The sequence below is a fragment of the Cryptomeria japonica genome, chromosome 5 (genome assembly GCF_030272615.1).
Source record: "Cryptomeria japonica chromosome 5, Sugi_1.0, whole genome shotgun sequence".
In the NCBI taxonomy this organism is placed as follows: Eukaryota; Viridiplantae; Streptophyta; class Pinopsida; order Cupressales; family Cupressaceae; genus Cryptomeria; species Cryptomeria japonica.
In genome coordinates, this window is record NC_081409.1 from 882,043,594 (window position 1) to 882,067,972 (window position 24,379).

A 24,379-nucleotide genomic window follows, 5' to 3' on the forward strand; every position below is an offset into this window, starting at 1 on the left:
TTAAAATGTGTGAAGGGCCAAATGGGAATGGGTTGTCTGCAACACCAATAGCAGCATTCATTAAAGAACAAGAATATGTTGATCAAGCAATAGCGAGAGAAAAACTAAGAGCTATAGCAAGAGAAAAACTAAGAGCTAATCCATCTCCAAGCAAAACACCAATGACTTTACGTGATGATCGTAGAATACTAGAAAAGGCGCCCAATCACCCTTTCTTGAATATACCCGCTATGCAAGATGAAGTTGAAGTAGATAATTCCCATTCCCGCAAAAGAGGCCCATTGGAGAAAGCATTCAAAATGGAATCAAGAGATGTTGCACAACAAAAAATTGCACGTTGCCTCTATGCCGAGGTCTTCCTTTCAACTTTGTAAGATCAGCATATCGGCATAAAATGGTAACAGCAATCAATAATGCACCTACTGGTTTCACAAGTCCTGGATATGAAAAGGTGCACACCACCTTATTGGCAAAAGAGAAGATTATTTTAGAGCAATCATTGAAACCGATTAAAGATTCTTGGGTTGAATCGAGTGTTTCTATTGTTTTTGATTGATGGAAGGATGCCAAAAACCGTCCATTGATAAATGTTATTGTAGTGCCCCCCAAAGGGGCAATGTTTTTGAGGGCAGTTGATTGTGAGGGGGCAGCTCAAAGATGCAGAATACATTTCCAGAATCCTCTTTGATTCCATAATTATGGTAGGACATGAAAATGTTGTCCAAGTCATCACAGACAATGCAAAGGTTTGTAGGGCTGCAGGTGCTTTGGTTGAACAAAGATATTCACACATTTTTGGACATCATGCACCGTACACTCCCTCAACTTGGTGATGCAAGCAATTGGCACTCAAATAGAGTCAGTGAAGGATATCTACGAAGAGGGTGAAGAGATCCAAATGTTTGTGACAAACCACCATATGTCACAAGCCATTTTCAAGAAATTCTCGAGGTTGGAATTGCTGAAGGGAAAATTAATTTATCTATTTAAATTTATTTATGCCATGTTTAATTTTATTTTATATTTTTTTTAAAGTGTTATTGACATATTTTTTACATGAACCTAGGTTGCTAAGACCCGATTTGCATCACATACAATAATGTTGAGACATCTTTTGAAGGTGAGAGAAGCATTGAGTTCCATGGTTACTAGTAACCAATGGAGTATTTGGAAGCAAACAAATTTAGGGAGGGCCAATAAGGTTAGGGATTTGATCTTGAATCTCAATTGGTGGGATAATGTGGAATATGTATTGAATTTCACTGAGCCTATCATGAGTATGCTCAAGTATACTAATACAGATGCAGCATGTTTGGGCGAAGTCTATGATGGCATGGACACCATGGTTGAAAAAATCAAAGTCATAATAGCACAAAGAGAGAAGGACCCCCAAGAAACATTTTTCAAAAGGGTGGAACAAATCATTCATCATCAGTGGAACAAGATGACCACGCCATTGCATTTCCTTGCACATGCCTTAAATCCCATGTACTATAGCAGTGAAGTACTTTCTTTGCCAGGGAGAACTAAACCATATAGAGATGCTTAAGTTGCTAGTGGGTACAAGCAAGCATTTGCTAGACTCTATAGTGATCCTGAAGTGGTGGACAGTGTTAGGAAAGAGTTTGGTTTGTTTATCTCAGGAAGAAGTCATAGTCCTTGTCCCATTAATGACCAATCCAAAATGGATGGAGTTACATGGTGGTACCTCCATGGTCAAGATTTTATGTTCCTCCAACCTCTTGCAATCAAGATACTATGACAAGTAAGTTTTTTACTTTTAAATATTAACATTTGTATTGTAGACTTTAGCTTTTAAGTTTTTAACATTCTTTAATTTATTTTGCATTTTTTTAATTTTAAGTTTTGTTGGTTTTCTCTCCAATTTCAACAGGTTGCAAGTTCTTCTGCTACTGAACGGAGTTGGAGTACATACTCCTTTATCCACTCAATGAAGCGTAACCGGTTGGCTTCAAAAAGAGTAGAAGACTTGGTTTATATTCATTCCAATTTGCGTCATCTAACACAAGGGAAAACAATACAAGGAAGGGGCAATGAAGCTTTGGGATGTAACCCCTGAGTGTACCAACTTGGATGCAACTATTGATGATCTGGTTAGAGTCACTTTAAATGATGATAATGAGGTACCTACAGTTGATGGAGCTAGTGGGAGTGGCACTTGTTTGGGTTCAAATGATTTTGAATTTGAACTTGGAGCAAATGATGATGATCTTGATCTAGATCCTTTTGATGATTGATGAACATTGAAGATGGAAGACAATTATTATTTTTGATTTTCAATTTTGTAATTGTAATGATTTTCATTTGAATCATGAACCTGGACATATATGAATCTATGATACATTTATTAGTTTTAGGATCATAAATGTAAGAAATCAGAAAATGCAACACAATGAACACAGTATTTACCTTGAGAAAACCCTCCTACTCGAGGGAGAAAAACTCAGCAAATAAATCTCGTATATCTAGTATGAATAAGAGCAGAAAATCTGCTTACAATCAGGCCCTTCTCAAGGGCAAATACAATATATAGATCTGCACTTAGGATAGTGCGATTTCCTTGAATATGCACAATATTGACTCTTATCCTTGAGGCGAATCTGCTGTTTTAAAAAGCGAATCTGCTGCTGGAGAGCGAACTTCTGCTTAGAAGGAATGAATAAAAAAAAAAATTGTTTTGACTCCCAAAGTTCAAACCACCATCCATTTGTATCTTCTTTGCACCTCTTCCAAAGAGAGGTGAACTCTTCCAAAGGGGGTGACTTGTCCCAAGTGAGGCATCTCTACCAAAGAGGTCAGCCTCTTAAGGATACTTATTTTATTTTATAACGTACCAAAAATGAGCGCCGTAACTAACACACAGTCGGCCAACATATGCATGCGTTTGTCTAACTTTAGTTTCTCCTTAATCAATGCCTATTAAATTTAATCACAATCACTTCCTTTCATCATTGTTTTATTAATTTAAATTGAGAGAAAAATATATCATGCCACTATAACAACATTGATATATATTATATGGCATATGAGTATATGACATAATATGATATTATTGAAATTCTGAACAATAAATTGAAATGACATTTGGCATTGATCAATGATGAAGTAGCATTCTATTAAATGTATATAGATTTGTAATATATATATACATATATATATATATATTCACGGACGAACCCAACCCACAAACCCAAAAGGCAAAAAATAAAATTCCCGAAGCCACAAACCCACTCTCGAACCTGATGAGTTAATGCAAACTAGGGTTTGAATTTTACTAAACTAATTCTGCTTAAACCCTAATTTATAGCCCAAAGATCTTCACAAAAAGAAATAAAATCAGGAACACAGGAAAACAAGCTCTAGGCAACTTACTGCTTTAATGGCACCACAATCTTCTTTAAAAGCTTTGGAAATCTGCTTTATGCCACAACAGAATGCCTTTAATCTCATCACTGCTTTTGTCAAGAGCTCTGAGAAGTTCACAATTATCTTTCAACACAATTTGGTAGAATTTCCCAACTTAAATCGATGAGTTCATTTCATTAATGCTTGATCATGCGAAAGTTACTACTAACAATGAAGTCATTGTCAAGTTTGAATCCTGATTGTTGATCAACAGAATCAATAGACATCAGCCAAGTTTGAAATTTCCTCACTAAGATGTCTTCACCTTTTAGTCGACCATTAGGTTGTTGAGGCTCTAGCGAAGCTCCAACTATACATACAAGCTTTACCGGTGTCGAAGTCACAAACACTTAGTAGCATAGTTGGGTAGTTGGAACCCAAAAGATTTTCCAACAACAACCTAAATCCCAACGATGCCTTTGTATCATCCACATCAACCTCCACACAAGCCAAGACATAAGCCACAGTTGTCATCCTCTTTTCCTTCATCACTAGGTCACTAGAGCCTGGGAGAGGTACTAGTGACAACTATATTTTCACCGATAGCATGGGCCTACCAATCCTATGACCATTTGACTATTCTTTGAACGGTGGATCACTAGAGGCTAAAAGAGGCTCCGACGATATATTGAGGTTCACCAATGACACAAACCTTTTGACACATCACCGCCTTGTTTGCCCATCATTGGGTCGTTGGGACTTGGGACAAGTTCTAGCAACAGTGAGAATTCCCGCGATGCCTTCTTCCATTTGATACATCATCACCTTGTCAACTTCTATGCGGGCCCACCCATACACCATGTCATCATTGCCAAATCGTTGGAGTTCCAAAAGGACTCCAACGATACATACAAGTCCCACCGAGGGTATGGGCCCACTAGTCATATTTGCTGCTATTCAATCTTCGATTGGTGTATCATTGGGGCTTGAAAGAGCACCCAACAATAGGTTCAACAAGGGAACCATAACCTACTCCATATGACCACTTTATTTGTATCGTTGGGTCGTTGGGGCTCAGGAAAGCCCCCAACGACATTGAAAGCTTCAGCGATAGGACCCAACACTTAAAAGAGATTTCCCGCACGTGAAGACTTAGCCCCTACTAGAAACTTAAGGGGTGACAAGGTTGTGAACTAGGGATACCAAAGCCAAAAGACTCAATACGAGCTTAGGAGATACTTGACAAGGCAAAACCTAAAGTGCTAACACTCAAGGCCAATCAACCAAAGGATTATAAGACCCTAAATTGTGATTAAAACAAACTGCCACTAAGAAGCGCAAGTCACTAACGAACTATAACATGAACCAAGGGGAACAAGAAAATTAGGGTTTCAAAGGCTTACAAGACAAAATGCAACCCTAGATCAAAGCATTTTATAACAGTCCCAACACATCCATCATGTGAACATCCATCATTCAAACATCAATTGTTCTACTATCGACCATTCGATCATTCAAATATCAATCATTGGATCATCAATCAAGACATCTATTTGGAATAGAAATAAAGTGAGAATTGAAATAAACCAGATCATTAAAAGGCACAAGTAAATGCAACAGAAATAAATTAATTTAAAATAAAAATTGAGAGCACATAAATAGATTTCAGAAATTAAGTTATTAAAGCCATTTGAATAAATCTATTGATTTCATCATGAGGTATTTTATTAGAAATATTCTAGCAAATTCCTTTAGCGGTCTATGAATTTTTAATGATGTCTTACAAATAGTTAGGACAGCCAGCCTTCCAAGTTAACAAGAGTTGAAAGTACCAGCCATCCTTCATCAAGTATGCCACCTTGAGATGGATGGAGTGGAGGTCCTGCCATGCTCGTGGACTGGGAGACGAATAATTGCTCCTGAGCTTGTTGAGGAAGGGAGACTCCATATGTCTTATCAAGCACGCCACCCTGAGATCGAGGAGGATGGCCAACCTCCAAGGTGGACTGAGGAATAGAGTGGACCTGAAATCCTGCCATGCTTATGGTCCAAGAGGTGTTGAGGATTGGAAATTCAATCATGCCCCCGGGCTCGAGGATCTTCTCAAGTGCACCACCTCGAAATGGACAGACAGGAAACCCACCCATGCTCTCGTGATACGAAGACAACCATCCTTGAGATTGTAGATTGCAAATATTCTTAATGAATTGTTAATTTAATCTCCTACTACAAGTTTCTAGTGATTAATGGTGTGTGCAGACCCTAAATATTCTGGAGATCCCTTGGCTTTCCCCGAACCCGTACTCATTTCTACAGGTCTCGTTCTAATAGGTTTGTCGGGAAATATACGTATCCATATTTTTACGCCACAATGGGCATAACGAGTAATTGCTCATTGTCCTACTTCTATCTGCCCATTCCAAAGGGGACCTTATAGTTGGCAATTTTATTTTAAGTTTATATTAATAAAGATAACGAAATCCTCATCTTAAGTTGAAATTAATGTTTCAGGACTAAATTCAGTTAAGTTCCAAAAGGGGGCATTACAGAAAAACAGTGGCAAGTGTAGCCAAAAAAAAGACTCACCCTTGAGGTCAATTCAACCGCAGATAAGATCTCAGAAGGTATTGGGGAAGGTTAGGAAGAAAAAGCTGAGTTAATTCATGCAAAATTTCGCCTCTTGACTTATATCTAGATGTTGCCCATGAACGGATGGATTAGAGTCAATTTTACTCTCCTGTTGAGTGCATAGTACAAAAAGAGTGTCCTCCATGTCTGAACACCATAGCCACTTTCAGGTCCAAACAGAAAGGAGACATTTCTGTATAAAAATTTGTAGAAAATAATGAAATTTAATTTGTTTGTCAGTTATAGATAATAATATGTTTGAGTTTTGTAATAGAAGGGATTATCATATTCAACACTTTTTTAATCAAAAGAAGTATTGTTTGAACCTAATGAATGACGAATGCAGTCTAACTTACTGGCTCCCTTCAGTATTAATGAATAGATCTTCTGAAATTGGAAAATGTATTTGCGCAGACCTTAATTTCTCTGAATATTAACTAAAAAGAAGAATGTCTTCAGTTTTCCAAAAAGAAAATGATATCCCATAATGAAAATGGTTGTGATATCCTAAATTACAGGGGTGACAATTCAAACAAAAGAGTGGTTGATGAGATGTGGTGTTTTGCCGTTTCAAACACAACCTTAAACCTGAAAAATGTATGGTTCATTACACTGCGAATCTTTTTATAAGCATTCCTGCAAAGATAGCTTGCATGAAAAGCAAACCTAAAATAAATAAAAAACTGTTTAATTTGAAGGCATCTTATCCCCAACTAAATGAAAATAAATAAATTGCTTTATTTTAGAAAAGCTAATTTTTGAACTTTTGAACAACTTGATATTTTTGCTATCTAGTTAAAATGAGTTATTAATTTTTATTTTTTATTTTTAAGGTTTGATGTTGCTTTATGCCTTTTGAAATTCTACCATACCTTTAGAAATTCCACCAAAGATGCAACCTGAGCATGATTACGTTTGCCTAGTACCAACTCCAGCAATTGGCACACACTTTCCATGTCTAGACTTTTTTGCCTCTCCTCTGCACCACAGAATATGAATTAAAAGGGTGAAAAAGGATGAGATGAGATCTCAAAAGCTAGCATAAGGAATACCTGTCAGACAGTATCGAAATGAGTAAGTATAGAAATCCAAGAAGCTATTGGGCCTCATAACCTGAATAGCATCCACATATAAAATATCAGCATAGTAACAACAATTGTTATTCCACTTGCATAATTAGATGAATATATGACTCCCTTTGTAAACTTAATAACATGTTTTAAAATCTTTAGATTTGTGTGTGGAATAAATTTTCATACAAATAAAACCAGTACACCTCTTGCTCTAAAGAAGGAAGTGCCTTCTTCAATTTATCAATTGTATCGACTTTTAATGCTTTAAGGCCTTTGCGCCACTCCTCCTGCAAACAGCAAACAATAAGATATTTGGATTGAAAATGCTTTCTGCATACAAAAACTGTTTTTTCTCTGCAGAATCTACAAGGATAATAATTATTATGCCAGGAGGCATAACTCAAAGTGGCAGCAGGGGGAAGAAGCATCTAATGTCATGACCATGAAAGGATAATTGAAAGAAAAACTATTTAGAGCTGACATTTTTTTTTCATTTAAAGACCCACCTCTAAAGTAAATAAAACAGCTCTATAATAAAATATTAAATAAAGACAAGACACCAAACACCAATTTTTCTATATATATAGTAATTAAAATAACTCCAAAGCAAAATAAAGTAGCTCTGAAGTGAATAAAAAAGAGATCTTTTTTATCTTAAATACATCTATCTAAAAGACAGATGTAAACATCTCTCAAAAGCTTTTAGATAGATGTAATTATAATATCTATACTAGTATAACATTAAAGAAGACAGAGAATAATAGAAAGCAGCTGAGGTACATCATTGGAAATTTACTTTGACTAAATTCTTGCTAGTGCATAGATAGCAAACATACCAATGTGAAATATCCCTGCCTTGCAGCTCGCATCTTCCTGAGGTATGATTTAGGTCATCAACATCCGAATGCAATTCAGAGAAAAGATAAACTCAAAAGACATTTGACTTACCATGCAAGCATTAGAACTTTAACATCCATTATCTCTACTCCAAGATCCATGCACAAATCCTCTATTTGCTCAGGGCTGCTTTGCCATCACAAAAGCCGAACCATTTAAGGGAATAACGAAACGATAGTATAAAGAGCACTAAATGTAATCTCATGACCTCTTCACCTTTAAAACTCCATATAACTCATAAAAAGTGAATTTGATCCTCTTCTTTATAATTGAATGTTCTACAATGTATTAAAAGAGTACAAGATCATACATGGACATTACAAAAGAAACCTATTCTACTAGATCACAATTTATTTCTAACAGATTTCTAACAGACACTATCATAAGTAAATATTAAGCCATAGGCCCAGAATTACAAATCATGAAAAAACAGAGACAGCTCAGAGAGGCTTTAGGAACATATCTACTTACTAATACCCATGTCATTCACACTGACTCTAGTTTCAACATCATCCATGGAATTGTTAAGAGATTACTGACCCTGAAAGGCCTCCATGCAGAATCTCTCTCATAGTAGGGACATGGGCCCCAAATTGAATTAACTGTTAACAAGATGAGGTGGTGGATGTTGTCATCTTCAAAGGAGAAGCTGTGCATGTGAAATTGAATTAACTTTTAACAAGATGAGGTGGTGGATGTTGTAATCTTCAAAGGAGAAGCTGTGCATGTGAAATGAGATCCAGAAATCTACATCCCAATACCATCTGCTCAAAAAAGTCGCTAGACAAGACAGAGAGAGGTTTGCTATTGTCTGTAAGTGGGACATGAAACATTGCTAAACAGTGAAGGGTGCCGAATCCTCATAAGATGTAAATGCATATTCAAGATGCACAGGGTATTGTTGTGATTCATGAGGCTGCAATTGGAAATTCTCCTTTAACTGTGAGATCCTCACCAGGATCCAAAGAGACATCTCCACTTGCCAATTAAATTGTTCAGAGACTTGTCTGTACAGAGTTTGATGAATATATCATCCTCCCAAGAGACGAAAAGGCGAATCTGGCTTAGCTCTAAAAGTGATCCCAAAAGATTAGTTTGGGAAGCAGGGATGAACTAACTGACCAAGCAGGTTATAGCATGTTAATATTCATTCTACCATGCATTATAGATTTATAAGTGCCTGCATCTAGCTAAGCAGGGAGGGCTTGCTGAGACATCTTTGATATACAAATGCATAACTCCATAAGAAAATTAGTGTAGTCTGCTTCTTCCTCAGAAAAAGAAATATCTTAGAGCTCACATCCATAGCTTCTCTCTATATCCATGATCTCTTAGATGGGTCATGAGAGTATGATAATAAGCATCACCAAGAGAATATTCGGTAAGAGAGAAGTTTTACTTGGTTGAATTCCACATTACTGTCACCCACCCTGATTCACCCATTGGTCTTTGATAATTTATTTCTGCAAAAAATCGAGTCTAATAATCTTGGCACACATTCTGATGTAAGCATATCCTTGTTTTCTGCCTCCACAATTCTAGTATTGCATGAGAGAACTATCATGGATAATTGCTTCGGTTGAGACTGCTCTTTAACAAATATCAAACATGATACTGTGATCTGGAAGATTTCTGACAAAGAATTTTACCTTCACTCTGTTTTCTTTTTTATTATTTGTGTAAGGAGTTGTAAAATTGATCGTCTCCTTATGCAGACCTGTCTCTTTCTCCTTATTGAACTCAGCAGCCTTGGTTGGGGTAGCAGTATGAACTCAGCAGCAATTTTCTCTTCATAGAGAACTTCTTTTGAACCAAACTTAGTCTTCTGGATGGGAGAATTTAAGATTCCTTATCCAGTCCTCTGTCTCTTGCAACTCCTTGCTTGTGTTGGGGGAAGCCCAATTTGAGTGATAATCCTTCAATTCCACCACCTTGGAAAGTGAAATTATCCAACAACATTATTTCTTCTGTCATTACTTATTTTGTAAGTCTACCTTAGCTATTGTAGTCTCCTATTTAGCTTGAAACTAAACTTTTGTCATCAGTCTCTTTGCCTACATCCAGTAGTGTTTCCCCAATGCCCCTTAGAAAGTTGCTTGCGTGCACTTGTGAAGCAGTGGACCCAATCAGAAAGGTGGAATTGTGTTGAGTGGGCATACCAAGGCTAGATGGCATGTCAAGAGGATGTTCTCATAATCTACACTCTGTTCTCATTCTATACCCCTCAGGTCAAGAAACGCCCCATCTAAAATGCAACACTACATCCACATTTCACACAGAATCTTGCGTTGTTAAGGAGTGTGGGAGGAGTAAGTTTGGATGCAGCATATACTCCCAGCAGCAGGAGGCCAGAAATTTGCAAATAAACCTGCCTTATTTACAAACCATATCCCTCCTTGAAAGATTGCTCTCTTTCCGGTGGCTATAGAGAAACCCGCCATAAAACAATCTTGGGTATCATTAAAATGTCCACAGAAACAAGAGTCCCATTAATCAGACACAAACCCATGATCTAAGAATTCTCAGAAATCGGACTCTTATTATTGCCTTCTTATGAGAGTCCCATTAGTCCCATTTTAGTCCATGCCCCCCACATTCTCATCAGAAGAATAAGTAACAGGACACTTATAAGAATGCTCTTCAACATGTCTAATCATATTTCTTCAAGGCATTCTCCTTTAAAAGTCTGTTGAGATTTCCAACCTTTGGCACCTGATGAAATACTAGTTAATGTTCCTATTCAATAGGTGTCCTACCAACAAAGGGAGCACCAAAAAGCTTCTACCTTTGTACAAAATTTGGCCAAGCTTCACATAAAATACCAGATATTCTTCAACAAACTCATGCTGAATTTGAGGCTTTTCATGACCAACATGGAATGCCCTCAAAAAACATCACAAGTTTAAAACCCTCATATATGGACCTTATATATGCCTTTCAAATTGATTTTTCACATCAGTTTAGCTTCAATGATGTTGTTGATGTGAGCAAGCTCAAATTGTAATAGCCATCTCACTTGGAATAGAGTTCTATAACCCATCTCAAGGTTACAGTTCCTACTTTTCAACAGAAGTTACCAGATGACCATTTGCTCAGTGTTCAAAATCAGACCAATACAAGGGGGGAAGACACACGTTGTTGAAAAGCAAGGAACACTACTGAAGCAAGGCTGTTGAAAAGCAAGGAACACTACTGAAGCAAGGCTAAAGGGTTCATTGAGTCAGCTTTTCCAGAAAAGTTCCCCAAGTCTCATTTAGAAATGGAGCAATTTCCTCTAACCAGAGAGGGAAAAATGAGGAAAACTATCAATTTTACTATGGTTATTTAATATTTATCAATCACATCCATATCCTAGTGGGTAGAAAGAAATAAACTATAAAGTAGGTGAGCAGGTGGAACAGCGGTTAAGATCGGAAAAATTATAAATAGGGCAGCAGCTAGAACAACAAAAAAGGTTAGCAAGAACCAGATCGTCTTTCTCAAAATCAAAGACCATTAGTCTCAATTAGTTTGTTTCCAGTAATTGCTTACAAGCTTATAATCTGAACTTTTCTCTCTAAAAGGAGCATTTCCACAAAAAAAACCAACACTGGAAACAAGCAGCAGAAAACAATAATACAAAAGATTGATAGAGAGCACTGATGTAATTTATAAACTAATGCAATACCATCTAGGCTAATGGATTGAATCAATACAAGAAACTTGGGACATTAAGAGATGTCAGTAGTATTATATCAAAATAGAACAAAAATATTAGATAGCAGAGGCATTATTGTATTATTTCGTAGTAAATTCTAAAAGGGTAGCATCAATTGCTTGTGCAGATTATGAAAATGTTAATAAGATAAAACTACTCTATGATTGACAATTTAAGAGAGCTATGCATGTAAATATTAACATATGGTAGGAAAGTAACTTACCCTATCATACCCAGTGAGTCCTGGTCTGCATATCGTTGAAACAGTGCATCTATTCTCTCCAACTCCTTAGCAGCTGCTTTGTTGGCCGCTGTTCAACTCACACATTAAGTTATTAGTACATAATATAATCACAATTCTAAAATAGTAAATTGCACATTACATGAGATACCTAAAGCAATGTGTGCAAGCAAATATGTATCAGGGTTAAGGCAGAAATATGGTGCATACAATATTATAAACACCATTGTGTTACCAAGAACTTAAAGACATAGAATATCCTATAAAATGAGAGCAGGAAAATGTATATTTTAAAATCTAGAAATCTAAGTTTAAATATAACATTGGAGGTATATGTGATTGAAAAATGGATCTGGTGTTTGTAGTTATCATTATGGCATCAAAATCTTGAATTGCTGTTAAAAAATTTTGCAAGTTTTGTAAAAAAAGGTATGTCATTTCAAGCTCATACACAAAAGCTAAGCCTTCTAAAAAGAGTAAAGCCAAAAACGCACTTAAAAGAAGTATACACCCCAATTTGTCTTTTCCATCAAAAGGAGGTGAAACCGTGAAAGTCACAAAAGGTTACACTGTCTCTTACATTTCTGAAAAAGAGACAAAAGGTCACACATGTTTCTTCATTTCTTAAGGCTTAGAAAGTAAATATATACAACGTAAGATTAAATTAAATATGGATGAAGTGTAATATCCCCAATGAAATATCTTAACAAGTTAAAAATAAATTAATAAACCACAGCAACATCTGATGCAAATTATGATATTCAACATACATGTAATGACTTCCAACATAAACTCAAATATCCACAAATTTCATCAATTTCACTAATGTTCAGGCAACTAGTTTGACATAAAACTCGCACAATCAAACTTCATAAATTCCATGCAACTTAGCAAAATTACAACACAAACTAGCAACTAGTCAACACCAAAACTGCACCAAATGACCCTAGAATGCTTGCAACTTAATATAATGATATGAATCTGATTTTTGCAGCAAATAGAACTATTATGAGAGTCATTACCATATCATGGAACAACAACAAACCCTACTTTAAACTAGATACACAAATAACAATTCTATCCTACAAACTCACATGAAACCAAACTAGTTAACTACATTACTCCTTTAAGCTCTGTTGTAACCTCCGAATGATATCACCCCCATGTGCCAAAGGAGATTTGTCCTATAATATCTACAACCAATGGATTTTCATCCACTAACTGCAATCTCCTATGGGTTTTCGTCCACAAAAGTAACTTAACACAAAGTGCTCCAACAGATAAATTGACATAAGATGAAGTGATTTCCTAAATCGAAATGTTACAAATTTTATGCGTTGCAACCCAAATTTGGGCACCCAAAATTCCATGCCTCATTGTGGAGCTAAGTTACCGGTTCAAGTTCGGGTACGAGAACCCGGTTTGTGGGTACAGGCAAAAAAAATCTTGCCCTTGGGTTCATCCGTACGTGTGTGTGTGTGTGTGTGTGTAGAGAGAGAGAGAGAGCTATAAAATTTGCAAACCTATGGGTATATATAATTAAAGAAATATACAGAACTATAAAAATTGCAAACCTATGGGAATATGGTTAATAACAATAGTTCAAAGTCAGAAACCTTGGAAATCAACAATAGAAAATCTGTATAACAGCTGCAATACTGAATCATATGCAAAAATCAGCAATGTTAACAATATAAAGGTTGGAAACAACGATACAAGGATTGAAAATTCTTCAATAACAACTACTACTTAAAAATCACTCAATCTTATTACTAAAAACTCTTGTACGGTAGCAAATGATGGAATGTAAATGATGATGATAGCAGCCGTATAGCTTTAAATTATGCCATCGATGATCTTTGATATGTTTCCTTCACAAAATATTGCAATATGGTCTCACTACTCTTCTCCATTACGCCTTGTTGATATTCTTTTGCAAGCATATTTGAATTTAAAATTGTTCCACCAAGCTTGTGTTGTGCTACTGTGATTTATTAAGAACACCTTCGTGAAATCTTTTTGTGGTGTCAATTACTTCTTCAATTGGTGTTAATTACTGTTGTTTTTGGGGTTGGGCTTACCCACTTTCAGCCGGGTACGCCCTCCTATACTACAAGTTGTATCCCTTACTCTATCACCATTTTTAACATACTTTTCCGTGATGACAAAATTTTTGCTGTAATATAGAAGGAACCAACAAATCTCAAATACAATCATCTTTTTCATATCTTGAGCTACCAACAAGGAGTTCACACTCCTTTGTTGTAAAAGGATTGTGAAGGTACCACTACTATCCTTGTGACTCAAAATATTTTCTTCAAATACATGTCCATCCTTAATGCTACTCTAAAAATCAGTTAAGGGTTCACCCTTTGGAAGTTTGAAGGATAGCGTATATTTCTTCATCTTGACCTCTTCACATTCAGTAAGTGATGCCTTTTCCTCCTTCACTTCATCAATGTTTTGATGACACATGCAAACATTAGAAGTCAAATAAAAAATTTCTAAAATCAAAGAAATTTTGCCTTTAACTTGCATAGCAAAATCCTTACGTTCTCGCTCAATATGCTGTTCTAGTTTTGATTCCACTTCTTTCTTCAGCTCATGTTCTACTTCTTCATTTAGCATTGATTCTTTTGACTCTCTCCTTAATCTCCTCCTTAGTAACTTTTGATTTTTCCCTTTCCTTTCTATATCTTCTTATGTAGTCAAAAAGTCCCTTTTATCTGGATTCCTCCTTTCAAGATAACTCAAATAATCATCGAAGGATAATAGGTTTTTGACTTTGTCAAACATATTTTGATACTGAATAAGAAACTAGAGGGCTTCAAATTTATACCTTCCCTCTTCATCCCATTGTTCTTGAGTCTTGTTCCATTTATCTCAAGTCTCCTACCATTTCAAAAACACCTCAAAAGAATCTGCTCCCATGGGCCATGACTAACAATTTCAATTTAACTTACAAGCTGGAAAGATCTTGGCTCTAATACCATTGTAATATCCCAATGAAATATCTTACTGTAAAGTGGAAAATTGATCCCTAGTCACTCCCCGCCTAGGAGAGAGAAAGGAAGCCACTAGGATGAGTTTAGCTTGGAGGAACTTTACATTCAAAAGAGGGGCTTGAATCCACTAGATCCAAATCCAAGGGAACAAGGATGTGAATTCCAAGTGGATTGCAAGGGTTGAAGTGTGATTTGCCCTCTTTTGTAAATGGGAAAGAGGACTTGTTGACTATGTAAGAAAGAGAGATAAAATGAGTGAAATGAGGAGCTACCGGTTCTGGATCACATTGTAACTTCGGATTTGGGATATTTAGACTGATACGGATCTGCCCTGCAAATTTGGAAAAAAGTAGTCAAAACCATGTTGAAAGTGCACACAGTCCTCCGAAAAATCCACGAAACGAAAAGGGATTTTCCGCCTCTGTAAATGGAGTCCAAATCTGAAAATACAACTGCGCACCTACAACCTACACACAGAAAAGAAGGGAAGAAAGGTTGTGGATAGGGGTTTGCCTCAGTCAAACCTCAATTGAGGAATCAACCTTGAAAGAAAGTAATTGCAAATGCTTGAAAGTAAACAATGGAAATGTATACCTTGTAGATCTGCAATTTGTTGATGATGATTGATTTGCTTCTTGAATGAAATCACAAGTGCTGCATGAAATGGCATGTAACACAACAAAACCCTAACACACACATATGCTTGCAAATGAATGTTGTGATGTTGCTCCAAGGGATGAATGAAGAAGACTTGAATGCTTGAATGCTTGATAATAATAATGAAGACCTTCTACTTGAATGCCTGTATTGTGTTCCAATATCCCTTGTTGTCGAATGAGGGAATTGAATCTCCTTTTATACATGCCTAGAGGATTAATTTTCATCCACTGAAGGCCGACAAAGAAGAATGCAAACCCCGAAGAACAAATTATGCAGAAGGGACCGGGCAGACCCATCGTAGGGCGACCCTAAGAGGTGGGGACAGACCCTGTCCTAGGGCGCCACACCCCTGTCCTGCCCTATCTTGGGGCCCGAACAGGGTCCTGAGACTATCTCAAGGCTCAAACAAGAAGGGTTCACGGGGCTAGATGCAGAGAGGGATCTCAATTTGGGAAAGAAGATGTTGTCGCCAAGGTGAGGGCATCAAATGTGGTTAAAATTGCTAGGGTTGCATTTTTATGACACTACACTTACCAATTTAAATAAATTAATAAACCAGAGCAAGATCTAATGAGAATTAAGATATTTAACGTGCATGTAAATACTTCCAATATTAACTAAAATATCCACAAATTTCATCAATTTCACTAATGTTCGAGCAACTAGTTTGACAAAAAACTTGCATCAATCAAACTTCACAAATCCCATACTTGGCAAAACTGCAACACAAACTAGCAACTAATCAACACAAAAACTACACCAAATAAACCTAAAATGCTTGCAACTTAATATCATGATATGAATCTAATTTTTGCATAAAATAGGACTGGTATGACTGTCATTACAATATCATGGAACAGCAACAAACCCTACAAATAAACTAGCAACACAAACAACAATCTACACCCGCAAACACACATAAAACCAAACTAGCTGACACCATTACTCCTTGAAGCTCTGTTGTAACCTCTGAAGAGCTCACACTTACGTAACAAAAGGGTTTCGTCCTCTGCTACTTGCAACCAATGGGTTTTCAGCCACTGATTGCAATCTCCTATGAGTTTTCATCCACAAAAGTAACTTGAACACAACGTGCACCAACAAATAAATTGACATAAAATGAGATGATTTCTCAAATGGAATTGTTACAAGTTTTACATTGTTGCCACCAAATTTGAGTGCACAAAATCCCACACCTGAATTTGGAAGGAAAATAAAATAAAATAACTCTTCAATACCATCAGCCTAATCTTAAATAGGTGCCTATGCCTAAAATTTAAAAGCTACAAGTCACATAACAAGGTCAGCCCTAAAGGCCTTACAATAAATAAATCATCTTTATTTGAATTGAACAAATTATCCAAAAAAATTAAATTAATTACAAATAGGACATGACATGAAGCTTGTAAAGTTTTATATCTCTTACATTGAGACCTATTTATAAGCACTATTCTCATGTTTTAACCATATTCAGGTAAGGGAACCATTGAAAGTTTACGAATTAGTCTCTTAAGAGTTTTCAATTGTTTGGAATAGCTCTTAAATTATCTGCTTCTTATCATAGAAGCTTCTTACTAGCATAAAGTGTATGCATCATTGTTGGCCACGTGCAGGGCTTATGGATATATATTTCCAATGTAAAAGATATGTTCCATTATTAAATACATGGTTACTGCAAAAATATCCATATCCAAAGGGGGTGATGAGAATCTTACCAAGAATTTGGAGACCAATTACTATTCTCAATGTCTCCTATGAAATCTTAGTCAAAGTACTATCTCTGAGACTCTCTAACATATCGGGGAAAGTAGTATCTGCCGCACAAACAGGGCTTATTAAGAACAGATATATCCTGGAAAACATGATCACCAGCTGGGAAGGAATGCACTTGGCTAAATACAGTAATCAGAATGTTTCCATGATTTTGTTAGACTTCGAAAAAGTTTATGACAGAAAAGAAAGGGGCTTTTGACTGAGGTTCTAAAAGCTCTTGGATTCCCCAAAATGTTTTGCAAATTGATAAAAATTATGTTTAAGGATTCTTCTACCCAAATTGATATCTAAGGTGACCTTACTAATCCTATTATGCTTCAAAGATCAATTAGACAAGGTTGTCCATTAACCCCGGCCATCTTTGTATTAGTTGCTGATGCCTTGCATCTTGTGCTCAGAACTAGCCTACTTTGTCCTCAAGTCCAGGGTATCAGGCTGCCAAATAATGAATAGCTGCTCAATGCTCAGTTTGCTGATGATACAGCCCTCTTTGTTGAAATGAGTAGGTAAAATTTTGATAATGTTTTAAATCATTTGAATATATTTTGTTTGGCTTCAGTATCCAAGATATCTAGTGCTAAGTCCTCCATCATCACTTGGGATAATGATCCTCCAATTTGGCTTAGAGACCATGAGTGGCAATGGCTGAGCCCTCATATAATTGTAAGGCACTTGGGAATTCCTTTTGCCATATTTCCCAACATGAAAGAGATGTGAGAGTGGTTATTCTTGAAAATTGAAAAGAAGCATCAGAAATCACAGACTCGCCTTCTCTACTTGGCTGGTAGAATTCAAGTGGTGCAGAAAGTGTTGGCTTCTCATGCTGTGTATTTCTCTTCTGCCTAGTTGTTTGCTAATTGCCGTTTCAACAAACTACAGAAAATTCTTAGGGAATTTCTATGGTCGGATGGCCTTGAGAAGAGCAAAAGACATGCAACAAAATGGGAATGGTTATACCTTCCTAAAAATAATGGAGGCTTTGGCGTCAAGGATCTCAGAGTCTAGGGCATTGGCTTGCCTGTTAAATGGGTTGTAAAAGCTTGTGATGGCAATGAGCCTTGGAAGGTACTCATAAGAAATAATTTAGCTCTTTCTAAACCACAAAGGGAAAAAATTGGAATAATATGCATATTCGGGACATCCTGTTTGATCAATTTGATTGCAAGGTCGACTCACCAGTGTTTAGTAGCATATGGAAGGCTCGGAATAGAGTTAAGAACTTGTTAAAGAACTGTGAGGCTGTTTCAGTATCTTTAAATTCATGTGTTGATTAGAGATCGATTCAGTGGAACTTGTTTTGAAAAAGTAAACCCTTGGCACTTTCAAGGGTCAATAAGGGGGTACAAACATTTAAGGATGTTTAGGAGACTAATGTTCCAAAAAGCTGGGGGCATTTACAACTGGAATATAATATTCCAAAGTCTCAAAAAAGGACTTTCACAGTCCTATAAGAGTTGTTGATACTCTTAGCAAAATGAGTAAAGACTCAGACTTCTTAGATAAGATCCAGTGGAGTGATGGCAGTGTTTTTAACCAAATATCTGCTAAAAAGATTTATGCGATGTTGACTAATACAAGAGCAATGTTTACCTAGCTTAATAAGTGTTGGGATCTTTCTTGATTTGATAAAGTCTGGTCCTCTAGACTAGATCATATTTAGGCTAACTCGGGATAACCAAAGAAAGAATGTTTTAGATTATTGCTTCTTTTGAAAAAACTGGCTGTCAATTCTGATTTTTGCAATTCTGCCATACCTGTTAGAATGTGTAAGGAAAGGAATGTTCCTGAGACCTTTGAGCATTTGTTTTGTGAATGTCAATTTGCTTTTTACCTTTGGTCCATGTTTCTTGGAAAGTTTATTGGTTTGCACTGCAAAGATGTTTTTAACTGGTCTGAAATTTTTTCTGGTTATGTGAATGCATTTCCAATGGGTCTTAATATTTTTTGGCTTGTTTTTACCAATCAAGTTCTCTGGTGTATCTGGAAGAAAAGAAATGAGGAAGTTTTCCAAAGCAAAAGGAGCTGCCTTACTGAGTTTAATAGGGAACTCACCCTCTTGACCATTGTGATACAGGTTTCAGCGATATTGGAGATTCCTACAACTGCTTTAAGAAGGGCTTGCATTAGTTTACAAATCAGACATCCAATGTGCACACTTCTTCCCTCATGGAAGAGATAATCTAAACCAGGAGGAGCTTGCAATTCTAAAAGAGTACATGGATAAACATTATATTCAGAAACCCCCAAAAATTGACAAAGAAAGAACCAAGTATGGAGATAAAGTTTGCCATCAGCTGGTGGCAATGGAAGTTGATACTGTTATCATAATTGAGTCACCTCTTGGTACCTACAAGCCAAGTCACCAGGTTCGAATTCGAATTCGAATTTGGCAACAATAAAATTCGGATGAAGTTCGACAAGGGTAAAAAATTCGAAAAAAAAAAATCAACATTAAATCGCCTATATAAATTTAAATTTTTGAAGTATATAAATAATAAATTCATTAAATTATAAATATAACTTAAATTTTTAAAAAGATTTAAAATACAATTATAAAATAAAATAGATTTGAAATGAATGATCAGATCTATTATTTATTAAAATTAAATAATATTCTAACAAATTTAAAATTAATAGTAAATATAAATATTTAACAATGTAAATTAAAATTATTAAAAATAGAACTATATTATGAATTTATATTACATTATAATTAATTTAAAAAACTTCTCTAAGTCATATTCTGTAATTTATAATACATTTTTATATATTACTAAATTAAAAATACATCACCATAATTTTAATACATTATCTTTATACATTAAATGGTCTAAGTGGTTGAATGGGGGCTCGCCGCGACTATTGTATATCGGGCCTTTTCGAAAGGGATTTTTGCAGCGGGAAGCGCAGTTATCAGCAAATCGATGGTTCTTATTTGTGCATGGCGCCTTTCAGATTTGTGGGGAAAAACCCTTGTTCCAGCGCAGCGTAAGGAGAATAAGCTTATTCATTTCCGGATTCGCGACTGCAGAATATATTCCAATCTTAAAAGCCCGTTTTTTCTTCATACGAATTTTGGGCCGAATTTGAACAATTTTGTTTTGTTTTATTGAAATTCGCCAAATTTCGAATTTCATACATGAAATTCGGCGAATGCAGTGACTTAGCCTACAAGTGAGACTACTGTGAAGGCAGCAGCAATGCTAAGGGCCTCTGGGAATGAGGGTTTCAGTTTAATAACTGTCTTATGCAATAAATGTAACTGATTTTTTGTCCCTAGTTTTTGGGATTATAGACATAATGATGATTATCCTAAAATGTCATATGGTATAATAGAAGCTTGTGCATACGCAAACAATACTGTAGCTTCAGCAAGGCTGTGAGAGTTGTTTGATAAGATAGACTGCTTGAGCTTAGCTCCTCATAATGTATAATCTCTATTTTGTTTGCTATTATCTATATAAAAAATAAAAAACCATAAGAGTTAGTTTGAATGCATGGCACAACATTATGGTCTTTACAAGCCAATTAGGTGTTGCCTCAATGTAAAAAAGATAAACACAACCAAACTAATAGTTTAAATTATAATATAAGAGGAAAGAATTTTATAGAATTCTGTGAATCCTGACTCCAAAATACTACTTCGGATTTATAACTTAACTTTAGAGGCTATACTTAAACATCAAGTTGTCATAGGGTATAAAAACTTAATAAGTAATGATGTTTGAGGCACCGTTATCAATCTATTCAATCCCTCCCACAAAAATAGGCCAGTCTTTGGGTCAAGATATAGCAGATACAGTAAGTAGTGAGGGGCATATAGAAAGTATAATAATCAGTTCCAAATACTTGGGGTGCAGTGCCTATGTAAGAACCTTAAAAGGTCCTCAACTGAGACAACTGACGTTTAACTGAACCTGTTGCGTTTCAAGTGTGTTCTTTGCAAAATTGTAACATCAAATATAATTTTGACAAACTTAAGCACAAAAAGCAACTATAGGGAAACGCTAGAAATCAATTCTAATTCAATAATAAACTGATCAAACCCTTATTGCATGTATTCAACCTTTATTTACCCTCAATACATAAACAGACAATAAAAGATAGGAACTGAAAAATACCAAGAATTTTTGGAAACCCTTATTTCTTCCTTGCTGGTCAAACACAGTCCATTATGACAGCATGCTATAACTCACTCCAGACTGACCCAAACAGCGTGCATGGTAGCTCAATGGATGACTCTAGGCTAGGCGCACCTTCTCCTTATTTTATTTATTTTTTTGGATCCTTCCAACATGCAAATCGCAGCCCCTTAGGTGATTGGCGCTACTCCCTAGGCAGCCGTACAGCCATCAAAAAAAATATCTTCTTTGGGTCTCTTTGTTTCCTTGTTTGTTGCAGTAACAAAATACTGATAGATAACGGTACCTCTGACTAATAAGCACAAACCTGGTCCCTGAATGAAACCAACTGTAAGAGCAAGATCAACTGATATTTCACAGCCTCTGATGCTGTTGCACAAGAATCCCACGTTTCCCTGTACCGATACCTCTGATCACTGCAGAAGAATCTTCTGCTGAAACCCTTGGCCAAAACTCCTCTCAGAGCTCCAAACAAAATATCAAAACTCGGCATAATGAAAAGAAGACCTAAAATCTTCTTTAATCTTCTCCATTTAGGGTTGGCACGATTCCCAAGAAAAGTGCGATTTGGCCTTTAATGATGTTTTAACTTTTATTATTTATTTTTGACTATTGAAGTGTCAAAAATAAATCATCTTCCTTTTAATATAAAAACTGGCCCCATCTGATGAGAAATAGACCCTCACTTAAGTTATAACTTAAAGTGACTTTTAAAACATTAAAACATTAAAGTTCGCCATTTAATATTTAATTAAAAATAATTAAATATTAATATCTCTCTAAGTATTCATCAGAAATGCCTGCCGTCTGAACTGGAGACTGCCAAACCATAATCTGTCCTTGCCCAACCTACTGGCTATAAATAGCAGGACAGCTAAAAATAGAAAGTATCTCAAACGGAGTCCTGGAGACCTCAAACGAAGACCAGACCTGGAGTGCTTGCTCTGAAGGTGGTGAATCAAACTCTGGAGGACCTTTTACCCAACCTCACCAGCCTACGAGGGTCAGTGATAGGCTAATCTACTCAGCTGACAGATGTCAACTAGAAGGGGACATCACAGCCTAGTCTTACCAAATTAGGCATGTTAACTTGACATTGTAGCTGCAGTTATTGTTCACCTTTCACCAATTGGATATGACATTATCCATGAAGAAATTTTGCAACAAAACTTTTCGCTAAGCTGTTTTTTTAGCTTCCCAAGACAGTGTATGTTTTCAAATTTATAGCACCCTCATTTCCGGTGATTATGCAAAGGAACATTCACAAGCTTTGTGAAAGCCTTAAGATATCATTTTAAAATAAATAAAAATTAACACAATATTTTTTAAGTCTCTTTTCTCTAGTTAATTCCGTATTGTTTTACATGAAGGGCTTCAACATTAGAGGCAACATTCAACTTCCCTCTAAATCTTATTTTCAAATTTTATAATATGGCTTGATATTTATATTTGTAGTTTGTAATTTATTTTGAAGTTTGAAAAGTCAAATTATGTAGTGATGCATAATGTACTGTAATCAGCATCTCAAAAATGGAAAAAAAATTATATTTCAAAACTTATTGTGTACTCTCCTTGACTTTCACTGTCTCACTGTCCGTGCAATTAAGATGGCTTTAATTTTTTAAATATTGAAAATGGTAATTCTATTAATATATTTATTTCGCATTCTTCTTTAATTTTTCTGCATTTTACTAATTTTATTCCGAAATATTGAGAATATCTTTTATCTTTTGGGCTTACCAGAAAATTCCCAAGAAAAATATTCACTTCTATGACCTATGAAAAATTTGGCAAAACTTAAAAAATATTTATTGATAAGAGGAGCAGCTTGTTTTTAAGGAGGAGGATTTCATCTGCTCCTGGGTACAAGAACACTAGTATTTTACAATAGATTCTAAGATATTGAGAGAATTTATTTGGCAAATAGCAGCTTGCAGGTCTACCTTTGCCAATAATGTTTTTTATATTAACCTCTTTCAAATTTGATATTCTAAATTCTAAATCCTAGCCCACAGTGTACCGGTGCAATGGTAATTGTGTATCTTCACATGCCTTCAGTCCCAGCTAAAAGCTCATGCTGTCATAAGGCAGCCTACTCCCCAACGAACACCACATTAATGGAATGCTGTAATAATGCAGGCATATGTGATGGGCTTAAACTCCCACCCCTAGTGTGAGGCCACATACAGGCCAAGGCCTTGCAATTCCCCAAGTACCTTTATCAAAGAAGGAAAAAATCTAAAAAACCTGTAATGGCACAAAGTAAATGCAAAAAGTTGCAAAATTGCATCTGCAGTGCCTAATGATCACAATTACTTATATGAAACCACCACATAAGAAAATGCATTGTAGTAATAAGACCATAGTTGCTGTGCAACGTTCTTACTTGTGCAAGAAGATCATAGTAATTGTGCAAACTCTTAATTGTTGCACAAGAAGACTATAGTTGCTGTGAACCCTCTTCATTGCTAGGCAACAAGATGTATGTTAGTTGCCACAAGTAAATAATACAAGTGTGTAAAAGGCAGTTTTGTGCTCAAGTAAACACAACCATGTGGACAGGTCATTATGGCAGATCGATGGCCACTTAATACCCTGCATTGTATACGCATTTTGTTCTTGGCCAACATCAATGCCTTAGAAGTTATATAGATGCTTCTTGCCATTTATGGCATGGTTTCATCTTCGTTTGGAGGGAAGTTGCAAGAGCACCTGTTAGTAGTAGCCATGCAATGCTTGATATTTTCCCTTCAGTTGTGGGGACAAAAGTTAAATAGAAGTAGAGTAGATAATTAATAGAACAAGAATTCAGATTGTGAAAGTCTGCACTTTGAGAAAGGCAAAATAAGGAGATATCTGATTGTATTTCAAATTTCAATTTTGTAATTTTACGGATA

General features: G+C 36.0%; 1 protein-coding gene across 1 annotated transcript in view; it reads right to left on the reverse strand.

The window, feature by feature from the left end:
* Nucleotides 1-24,379, reverse strand: part of LOC131079556 (uncharacterized) — a 67,581-nt gene that overhangs the window by 37,980 nt on the left and 5,222 nt on the right. The window contains exons 2-7 of the mRNA XM_058017536.2: nucleotides 11,885-11,972; nucleotides 8,016-8,090; nucleotides 7,904-7,940; nucleotides 7,271-7,354; nucleotides 7,047-7,107; nucleotides 6,867-6,973 (exon numbers count right to left, since the gene is read on the reverse strand). Coding sequence (XP_057873519.1) covers nucleotides 6,867-6,973; nucleotides 7,047-7,107; nucleotides 7,271-7,354; nucleotides 7,904-7,940; nucleotides 8,016-8,090; nucleotides 11,885-11,972 — 452 coding nt within the window. The remainder of the gene's footprint in view (nucleotides 1-6,866; nucleotides 6,974-7,046; nucleotides 7,108-7,270; nucleotides 7,355-7,903; nucleotides 7,941-8,015; nucleotides 8,091-11,884; nucleotides 11,973-24,379) is intronic.